The 11,612-nt window shown below is 34.7% G+C and overlaps 1 protein-coding gene across 2 annotated transcripts in view; it reads right to left on the bottom strand.

Moving 5' to 3' along the window:
• Positions 1-1,611: 1,611 nt before the first annotated feature.
• Positions 1,612-11,612, bottom strand: part of cdh5 (cadherin 5) — a 31,063-nt gene continuing 21,062 nt past the window's right edge. For both annotated transcript variants that reach the window (XM_015367928.2, XM_006641366.3), the window contains 6 exons: positions 10,804-11,054; positions 10,399-10,532; positions 9,255-9,367; positions 8,854-8,962; positions 6,258-6,503; positions 1,612-5,538 (listed from right to left, as the gene is read on the bottom strand). In XM_015367928.2, coding sequence (XP_015223414.2) covers positions 5,060-5,538; positions 6,258-6,503; positions 8,854-8,962; positions 9,255-9,367; positions 10,399-10,532; positions 10,804-11,054 — 1,332 coding nt within the window. In that variant the 3' untranslated portion in view covers positions 1,612-5,059. The remainder of the gene's footprint in view (positions 5,539-6,257; positions 6,504-8,853; positions 8,963-9,254; positions 9,368-10,398; positions 10,533-10,803; positions 11,055-11,612) is intronic.

Below are 11,612 nucleotides of genomic sequence, written 5' to 3'. Positions count from 1 at the left end.
TATGAATGGATATATTATTAAAATGCATTCTTGGAAAACGCTGATGACAAAACAAAACGTGATTTTTAAAAATATTTTGGAGTCTGAAGCAGACCTTCCTGTCTTGGATGTAAGGTGACCTTGATTAGGGTTATATGGCCATAAATTAGATCATTTTCAAATATATAATATTTGTAATAATATATTAAACCACTCTTTCCTACTCAATCAGGGGACATAGCTGTTGAACACAAATTCAAACAGAACTGAACAAAAAGAATTGCAACAGACTGAAATAATTTGTATTTCTCAGTATGAGAATCTAGATATTTTCATCCTCACAATGATTTAAACATGTATCTTTTAGTATTTATCCCATTCTGTGTTGTTTAACTGTTGTTTGAAGCTGATACAAAATATGCAAGGATAAAATTCCACAGAGGAGGACACAAAACATGATACCGGGAGTCACATGGCTAGGGTCACATGTGAAGAAACTAATAAACAGAATTTAAGATAGTAGAGCTGAAACTGTACTTAAATCTTTGGCAACTGAAAGAGCTACATGAAGAAATAATACCCCGCTGAAAGTTCATAACCGATATTGCAGCCGATATTGCAAGGCCTCTTGGAATCTCTGTAACTACATTAGAAATTCATATACCAAGAATAGTGGGGAATGTGTTGTGATCTGAGAAAGCTGTGAAGGCTACAGTACAGTATATACCCAACAATAGGTTGGTAAATGAACTAATTATATTTAACAAGAAAACTATGTAAAGAACTTCATAAAAGCAATATCCAAAGCTTATAAACGTCTTGATGAAAACAAAGTTTAAAAAGATAGCATTCACTTAAAATCAGGCCGATTTAAGGGACACCTCTTCTGAAATTTACAGAGATTTTACGGGGCAGCTGTTTCTTCTTTTAATCCTTTTTTACACTTTGTTTCTTCACTTTGCGATTGCTTGGGTAATGCAAATGATGCCTTGTGATCTCGTAAGGAAGTCCCTGCAGGGTGTTTATCAGTAAGCTTTCTCTGGGATTTTGATTGTTCTGGGATTTCCTCTGGTGGTTCTTGACAAGTATGTCTCTTATCTCTCCAGTGCTGTGTTTTGGGTGTATCTCATCAACATCATCATCTGCAAACTTCAAAAATACTCTTTCATCAATTTAATAAATTTAGACCTGATAGATTAGAATGGCTTTCCACTAGCTGTTATAAGGAAATAAGACACTATTATAAGAATATCAGCCACATTTATCTCTAAAAGCTTATTTTCTCAATAAGTGTTATTCTGTGCCACCCTCCCTAATCTGAAGGGCATCGCTAGGAGGCCATGAAAGCATTTAAAAGTGGTTTTCAGAGTTACCAGAAGCACAATACAGGTGCAGATTGCACATTGGTTCTGTTCTATGGAAAAACAACCTACTGTAAGAACACAAATAGGTACCGTAGTTTTACCTGACATAATGCAGTTCTGTGAAGAAAAAAAAATATTTCAAAGCTAAAACCAAGAAGATTTTAAGAGACAAACTTCCAAAGGTATCTCATTAAGTTCAATATCCTCAAATGATATTGCCATTTTTCTTCCTCTGAAAAAAAAAATATTTCTCATGAACAGGATCACAACCGGTCATGCACTTAGTGCGAGGTTTATTGAAAAAAAAGTATATAAAATCCACAGTTGGGAAAAAAGTTATTTTACACGTTACTAATAGTTTAAAAAATACATGTCATTTGTGATACAAATGAAGGCACAAATTACTAATCCCTTCAGAATTTTTATTACAGTATGGTCTAATCCAAACGTTGCTCACATATTTTACACACTCACCAATCTAAGCCTGACACCTTGTGGATTGTAGACAGACCATATTTTCGCATGGATACAAGTACATTTTCTTTACCCTGTTGATACTTCCTACAACAATTGTGACATCTAAAACAAAAGTCACAATGATCTGAATCATTGACCTTCAACACAAGGAATATGCCATGAATTAAAATGTAGGCACACTCTTTATAATGTCTTTCATCATTCATTAATCAGTGCTTAGATGTTATAAAGTTAGTACAAAAAAAATCACAGATTGTTATTATATATTCATTTCTGTATTTGAAACATAAAATATTGAAATTAAAACTATGATCCTTCTACTCCATGTTAGAAAACAAACTTAAAACTTTGTACTTCTTCCATTTCACTGAAATTTCAGTTTTACTGTAGGTATATGGGATGATATTTCAAATGATAAAATGTGTGGATGAATAAGCATTTAATTTGCACTGAAATTTCATTTCACTGTGAGCAAGTCATCTTATGTTATAAAATTCACAATGCCTTCTTGTTTACCATATAATTAAATAAGGATGAATTGTGAAGCAAAAATGAAACTAAAATTACACAATTTAAAATATGGCGTTTAGTATCTGTAAAATATAAAACAGCCTGTGTATGATTAGTGCTATCGTTGTGGCTCATTATATACTGTATCTATGTTTATGAATTTGACTTATGAAATACATATACAGTATACAGTATATATAGACCATTGGCTTTACAAACATTGAACCAAAGGCACATGAATAACTGCCACATGATTTTGTTAGTCACATTTGTAGGGAAACAGTGGACCTCTGTTGCTCTATATGCAAAATAAGTCAAATATTTGAACTAAAGGCATTATCGTCCACTTTCTTAATTAGCAGATCAATAATCTGTACAGTATGTATCCATGTAATATAGAAAAGCACAATTCTGTCCATAATAATGTAATAATATTTACAAAATTGTTACACAGGTTCAAAACAAATGTTCGATCACATTGTTCAAAGAAACCTGAAGTTCGATACAGGATTATATTAAACTGCAGAATCCCTTCTGAACTACCTTGCTACTGTAGAATATTATTCTGTACTGTAGCACACAATTTTATTGGCCCCTACATTGGTTAACTACTGTAGGCACTTCACGGAGGCAAGGTGAGTAATTGCAGACCTAAGGCTTTGGGAGTATCTGATTGAGACTAGTAATGGCACAGAGTAATTCAGGGTTTCCATAAGCAGGGAGGTGGCTCTGTAGCTGCACCAGTGGCTGGGAGGTTGCTGGTTCAAATCCCATGGCTGGCAGAGGAATCCTACTCTGTTGGGCCCCTGAGCAAGGCCCTTAACCCCAACTGCTCCAGGTGTGCTGTACAATGGATGACCCTGCCCTCTGACCCCAAGCTTCTCTCCCTGTCTGTGTGCCTGTGTGTCTCACGGAGATCAAGCTGGGGTATATAAAAAAGACAATTCCTAATGCAAGAAATTGTATATGCATTAGACAAATAAAGTAATCTTATAAATTTGCCTTGATGAAAGCATCCTCTTGCCCCAGATGTCATGCATTGTCCCTTATACTGTAACTTACCAGATTCTCAATGCGAGACTGTCATTTTTAGCAGCTGTTCATTCATTACTACCCCTGATAAGCTATTTTCTTGAGCCACCACCATTTATCAGCCTCCCTATTGAGGTGTAAGGCTGCCGTGAAAATGCATGATAGTTAATTTTATGCGTTAAAACATTTGTTTCTTATTAGCAAATTTTTCTCAGCCTTCAAAACAGGAAAGCAACAACAATGTGTTAAACTTTTGCGATAACAGCGCAGGAAATATGTTTCCTTTTAAACATATGTGCAGGAAGCAGATCTCAGATTTTTTGTTGTTTTTGATAAAGGTGGTGGGGGTGGAGAAGACTTGGAGCTTAAATTTAAGCTCTGGATTCATATGAGCTCAACAGGAAAGCAACAAATAAGCTTCCACTAATTGTATCCATACTTTACAGGACTCATTATTCAAGCAGATCATACTACCATTTAGATGAAAAATAATAAATTAAAATGATTTTGTCTTAAAACCTTCAAGAATGAGAGTTTAAATTAAAAAAATAGCGTAGAGGAGGTCTGATCAAGGAAAGCTTTAAGTGTGTAGGAAATACTGTATGTTCTGTTAAATGCTGGTATTAAAACAGGGGAAAAAATCAAGGTAGATGAGTTAATTAACAGTGTGTTTCTAACTCCAAAAATGCAAGATTAAAGGTTAAACTTATTCAGACAGAATTTTTGTTACATATGGGATTATACTCCTCATATGTGGCTTTTGAATATTTCCGGAGTTAATTGTATTACTTTTGTTATGACTACCCTTAGGGACAGTCACTTTGTCTTTCTACATTTTATGTGTCAAAGAAATCTGTCAAACAAAAGTGGGAATTGACTCAAAGTCTTTCAAACTTCTTCTGCCTATGTTTCCGGCAAAGATCCTTTGGTAATTGTGTATTTTTCCTGATTTTTTTGACTGTGCATAGCAGCTGCACTTAGTTTCAGACATTATGGCTATCCACAGCCATAACTAAATATAAACATATAAACAAGCCTCATGTACTACTTACTGTTTTCATAAAATAAAATGGAACATGTTATTTCTCTTTTCCCAATTCTTTTTACTATTATAAACGGTAGTTGGTAATTTGTATTATCCTGAAAAGAGAATGGCTTTATACTGTCTGTATGAGCCGAGATTGCCTACTTGGAAAATTCGGAATAATTCGGAAAAGCTACTGATTTTGACCAGGAAAATTACAGAAATAAAAAAAAATATTATGGAATGTAACCAAAGTAATGTAATATAATCATTCTCTAAATATTCTCAACCGAACCAATGATCAGCAAGGTACGCTCTTCAAAAGTTAACCTTAAGTTTCAAATCACTTTAAATCGCTTTTCACTTAAGTACAGTATTTTGTAAAAATAAGCTCCAAAGTATGTTCTAGAAAAATTAATCACAATAAAAGAGCAAGTCAAACCATGTGTAAAAAAAACAAGCAAAAAGTATAATAAAAAGTTTTAAAAGGTCAACAAATCAATGAATGATTGTATAATTTGAATCTGAAAAAAGGAAAAAAAGCAAGACTTGGTATATGTCAGAAATGGCCCTTCTCAATAAACCTCATGATTACAGCTACTTTTTGAGGAAGTGGAAAGGTTTTGCCCTAAACTGAATACACTTAAAAAATTCCAGCATATTGGCATTAGATTTAACATTCAAAGTCATCTTCGGACCCATCTACTCCGTAGAGTTCAGCTAAGGTTTTGAAACGGGGACCCCAGTCGTTAAGGAAGTCATAATCCAGGTTGGAGTCTGAGGAAGAGGTTTCCAGAGAGCTGAGACTCCCTGCCAGTGACTCAGGACCCTCATAACCATATATATGAAGGGTATCATAGGGAATACCATCTTTGTCATGATCTGCTTCATCCTTCTTGACTTCAATCATAATAGCCATATCTGCCTTTCCAGTGGGTTTTTGTACTTTTGCGTACAAGGATGGCTCTGGCCTCACGTTGTTGTGACGGGCTGAATTCAAAACAGAAACATCATAGCCGTTGGTGTCCATTTCCCCACCCCCTTCTTCATCGTAGCTTACCAACTGCTCGTGAATTTCTCCACTGCCTTTGCTCAGGTTGACCAATGCGTCTTTTCTATACCTTTTTCTCAGTACAAACAATAACACAATGACTGAAAAGGAAAAAACAACAAACACAATAGTTACATACAGTTTAAAGAAAATATATAATCTGAAGTATCATTACTAGTTTGTGAGAGACACTGCAGGTGAAGCATTCATGTGCAGGATGGTAAGAAATAGTACATTTTCTATTCCAGAATCTCAGTTTAGCAGACACATGTGTGTCATGTGTGAAACAACTGAATTTTAGAGTGCTATGTTACATTTTTCATTACTGCAATGTTTTATGCATATTTTTTCATTCAATGCATCAAATATACTGCATTCTAAGTTTAAAAGTACAGTAGCTGTAAGAGTTCATGTAGAATTAAAATATATTTATATAATCATTTTATATTAAGAGATTAATATAATCTCTTAATATATCTAATGTTATATTATATTATATAATCAATATAATAAAACTTAGAAGAATGATATTTTGCTCATATTGTTTCAATAAAATACCTTCACTTTTACTTAGTTGAGTGCTAATTATGCAATTAGACCAAGTGTGTCTCCCTTTATCAAATGGCTGTTTCAAAATAACAATGGGTACAAATGTGTCTTAACCCATTACTGTGCTGCTGTACCGGAGCCCATTTAGCATCACAAAAAATATTACAGTATTTGAATATCATTTACTAATACTTTTGAATTGCAGTTCTTTCAGATTCCGGACATGTTTAAAATGAAAGAGACATTATGGATTTAGTTTTGGGCAACTCACCTATGATAGTAATAATGCAGAGGAGAATAACAATAATGGCGGGGACACTGACTCCCGCCCCTTTGTAATGACTCCTGCAGTGATGATTTTCTCTGTTGACATCACACTTGCAGACTGTGATTGTCAGGGTGGTCGTGCTGCTTTGTGGAGGGATGCCATTATCTCTGACCACAACAGACAGGACATACTTTTCAGTTTCTTTATCTGTAAAGCCGCCCTGCTTTACAGTAATATTGGCTGTGCCATCTGGTTGAAGAAAACAAAACCATATGAAATCTGAAAAAATACATTTATTAACACTAAATAATGATTCTAGAAACGGTAATGAGAACAAAACAATTAATCCCTCTGTGAGTTTGTAATCGCAGCTTTCCAATTTAAAACCTTTTAGAGTTTTTACAATTTTTGTGATTTGTTCCCCCTTATCTCTAGATGTCTCTAGTCATAATTTAGGATATGTGCATTTTTAAAACTTTAATGTTCAAAATTCAGAATTTAAAAATGCATATACTGTAGGACCTATATGCTTCATGAACAGATGTAGGGCTGGAAAGGATTTGTTATTGTTTTTTCAAATAAAAATGTGTTCTTTGAAAGCATAGTATGGATTTTTAAATCTTGTAGCAATAGTAGGTGATCAAATTATGACTGTTTCCTAGGGCAGATACAAGTACATTATTGTCATATTTACGGCTTTCTGGTTACATACATTTAATTTTAATAATCCCCTGATTTAAGGTTGACATGAGCTTACCTCAATAATTCCACAATACTTTAAGTATTGGTGTTTCTAATATCTGTTGCTTTAAGGTCTCATGTGGTAACATTCATCCCTGGTAGCATTATGACATTTTTGAACACTTTAAAATTTAATCACTGTCACCTCTGAACTTGGATTTTAGAAAGATGTACAAGTAAGTGGGATGAGTGTGTGAACAGTGCTAGAAAAGCTCTAAACAAACAGGAAAAAAACTGTAAGAGGCAGCTTTAGTTTGCCTTGGATATATGTAGACAACTACAAAGTGTAATTAGGGGATGAGGGTCTGTTTGTTATGTCTTATTTGTAGCCTGCTGATTAATACTGTAACGACTGCGGGTTTTGGTACGGAATGGAGCAGGCATGGGACTCAGGGGTTGAACAACACATTTATTAACTCGAACCAGGGAAAAGTACACACACAGGGACAGGCGTTACAGCGCTGCACCTACACTAACACACACACAAGACGGGAAGGCTGTGTTCCAACCTCCGTCCAACTCTATACAGTCCCGTAGCCTGGCCCCCAGGTGCTGTTCTCAGCCCGCCTTGCTTGCACATGGCTAAAGCACCCTGCATGGTGCTACAATACACAGAAAGTGTTAATATTTTTATGTGAAAAATAATTACAGAGGCAAGATATTCAGAATAAAAAGTGCTTTCCAGTCTTGGTCCCAGGGCATCCCTGTCTCTGTTTGACTAGTGGAGTTTTAAATTGTAAGCTAATTAATTTTCAGCTTTCTATTGAGGCATATTATTAAATTTGTTTGCAGCTCTTAACATGGGATTTGTAAGGGCTATCATCCCCGCACCAATTTCTAAACTTCAAAACGTCCCTCAGATGTAGCTGCTGAAAGATTACCATCTGCAGAAGGAAAACAACACTCATTGTGGAAATGTAATGTTTCGTACAATGTCATTCCCAAATGTGTCAGTTGAGACCTGAAGTAGAAATAAGGAATCCAACTCTTAAGAAGCGGAGGAGGGACTACGTAACTTTCTGTATGCTGACGTTGTTACAGTACATTCAATGTTTTTGAAGTGGGTTATTTGGTTATTGTGTTACTGTATGACACCAAGAACTGAGTGCAGAATCAATAAGCCTGAACAAGCAAGAAGATCAATTATCATTTGGCACCAGCTGTAATGAAATCCTCAAGAACCACTGGCATAGACAAGACCACATGGTATGACTGATTACTGTATTATTGAGCATAACTTTCACCTACATAATGCATCTTAAATTCTAATTGCTTTAAAAGGTGTGTGCACATTCACTATTTTTGATTTTTTCTTCTTCAGCCTGTAGGTTTTTTTTCCACCTTTTTGTGGACTTTCCAGGAATGGTAAGAGCAGGGGCACCCCCACCACTGGTCCTCAAGGGCTGTGATAGAGCTGTTTTTATAGGTGTCTTAACATATTCGGCTTCTTAAGACCAAGGACAGGCTTTAGCTTGTTCAATTAAACAAATAATGAGCTAGTTAAGGACTCAGCTTGCCTCATAGAGGTCGCTATAGATGTACCAGTATATACAGTATTAAGCAGTATCTTCTGCTGCAGGTGAAATGCATGTGGAATTAATGAAATGATTGCAGCTAATATGGCATCATTAGCTTTCACGCACATTCTCTTCTTTACCCCATTATATTAATTCTAAATGGAAGTGCAAATATTGAACCATAATACTAAAGTACTACTAAGATACTGTTTATGGCATGTTTAAGGCTAGAGGATTCTGTTACTATATGAAAACAGGAATGGTAAGGAATGAGTAAGTTAGTGTTCTGTTTTGATTTTTAGTTATATTTTAAAAAATACTTCTAAATGAATTTAACTTACCATGATTGTCAGTGAGTGAAAAGTTTGCACTTGGCTCCGCCAAAGAAAAACTGATTTTTGCATCGGGTGTCTGTTCATCTTTGTCCGTTGCTCTGATTCTCTGTATTAGCTTCAATAGGGATGAATAAATTGTTAAATTTGCAAGTGAATACATCAATCTAAGTAACTGCATACAATATTTTGTGTCGCGTTAACAAATCTTTTTTCTTTCAAAATGACAAATTAAAGAAATAGTGTCTAATGCTTTGTTTCTGTGTTTTTTCACATTCTTAAAAAGTAAAACAGCCCATGATGAACCAAATTATAATTTCAGTAGGTCATTACAATTATATCTTTTCAAATTCTGAATTGCTAAAGAAAGAGGTATAAAAGGAAAAAAGAAATTAAAACAAATAAAGTACCATGCCAGGTCCATCATTTTCACACACAATGGGATTATAAGGCATATCCAATTCTGGAGGATTGTCATTAACATCAAGAACATTCAATGTCACAGTAACATGGGATTTTAGACCTAGAAAAAAATCAATTATTATTATTTGTAGTAATAGCACAGTATAATCACAGAATGAAAATAAATTTCACATCAATGTCATATAATATTGGTATGCTCTTCAGTTAGATCATTCTTACAGTTAATTTAACAAGCAGCCCTTACTTCTTGGTTTTGCAAAGTTATACAGTATTTTAAGCCTGCCAATATGTGTATGATAGATCATCCTCAGAGAGGAGCATGATCCTTGCTAGCTCTAAAGATACACTGTACCTCTTTCACAAATCCATCTTTTAATCAAGCTGCTGAGCTTAAACCTCACAGGCAAATCTCCCAGAGACATATGCTTTCTATCACATCAGTCAGTAAAGGGGAATAGCTGAATGAAAACATTTCTTCTGCAAGTGCAAAGATAACACTCATTTATTTTTGCATTTGACTTTTTAACAATGCCCTAAAAATAGCAGGTTTGTTTCTTTTGTTTATAGAAGGAAAGACAGAGAATTATGTTTTTCAGGATTTTCAGCCTTCTCATATACTTTTTGACATATATTTATCATGGCAATAGTTCTTAAAATACAAACAATGGACATCCAGGTTTGATGAATTAGGAATTTTTGGTATTGTGCACAAATATGTAAAGCCTGTGAATGAAGAAAATATTAGAGTTCTTGTGAGAAACATGATCAGCTTGTATGCTGCAAATAATATAAGGACAGGTATTTGTAAAGATGTTTACAAAACTAAAATGTAGTTAGGTGAAACATTCCATGAATCCACAGATAATTGTTTCTTTGTGTAAAATCACAATTTCAGAGTAGTCTCCTAAAAAAATAAATTTTCAGAAAAGTTTCTTAAAGTTTCCTAAATATATCTTCTAAATTTCATTAGCTGAAAATTAAGATGGACTTATGCACTATCATAAATTATGCACTATAATAAAAGATTGGAGTTATATACGCTATAATCAGGGACCTAAAGTCTTACAACACAGATCAATGCTATGATGAAACCAAGTCTTGCAAGTATTTCATGTTGAATTATATTATTACCTTCAGGATAATATTCAACTGCTGTTACAATAAGCTGATGTAAAGCGTTAAGTTCTCGGTCCAATTCTTTAGCTGTCAACAACTCTCCAGTCTCTTCGTTAATTCTTACTGGGAATCCTTTATTTATCTCATACCTGTATAAGAAATAGTGTTATTGAATAATTAAAATTTATGTTAAAACCCACAGGATATCATTAAAATTGATTGTTTAATTCTACAGAAAAGTATTAAAAAGATTAGAAATCAGAGACTTCCACCTATTAAACAAGGAAATACTAAAAGCTCCCACTGAGCAACTCTCCAAATTTTGTCTTCAGTGTTTACAACCCACAACAATAGCACAATGGATAAATAGATTTCAAAGAAATAAGGAAGAATAGTAAAAATAAGGAGTGACAACTATACCTAATAGTTTTATTCGCTTTATCAGGATCCCATGCTGAGACTCTTCCAATTATAGTGTTAACTGGGACATTTTCTTTGACATGGAATCTGTAGGTTTCATTTGTAAAAACTGGAGGTTCATCAACATCCAATACATTGACTGTGACTCGTGCTTTGTCATTCTTGTGTGACCTGACTTGAGCAGAAGGAACTGTTTCTTCACTCACCGCAACCTCAAAAGTATAACGCTGTTTATTTTCATAATCCAGAGGCTGAAAAAGTAAATGCATGCATTAGATGACCTTAAGACAAAATATGAAATCTACACACATACAGTATGGTTTCTAGTGGAAAATTTTCCCAGTTGCATCATTTTTAATAGTACATGTACATTAAGGAAGAACAATGACACCCAAGATGCAGTTGAGGATGTTTATTGAGTATTTAGGTGTTGTGATAACTGTCTTAACCTGCTTGGCTGAGGGCCAGCCTCTTGGCCTTAGGATAAAGAGGATACAACCCCCTTGCAGAGTGAGGAGTTAAAGAGGGGCAGCGGCAGAGGAGATGGATTTGGAAGGAAGTGTGAAGTGAGGGATTTGCAGATTATATATCTGGTACAGTATATTTAGCTTTGAGAAAAGAGATTGAGAAAAATTATGGTTAACAGCAGATGGGGCAAAAGACTTGGTTGTCATTAGCCCCCCTGAACATCAGTTAAAAACTTCCCCATAATTGTATGCCCTTGTACTACACATTTTCATTTATGCTTCATTATGTCTGATTTTGTTAAACTCATGGACCTGTATGTGCACTTGTATTTGCTGAATAGG

This window comes from Lepisosteus oculatus, chromosome 20 (genome assembly GCF_040954835.1).
Source record: "Lepisosteus oculatus isolate fLepOcu1 chromosome 20, fLepOcu1.hap2, whole genome shotgun sequence".
Classification (NCBI taxonomy): domain Eukaryota; kingdom Metazoa; phylum Chordata; class Actinopteri; order Semionotiformes; family Lepisosteidae; genus Lepisosteus; species Lepisosteus oculatus.
This window is presented reverse-complemented; position numbering and strand designations above follow the sequence as displayed.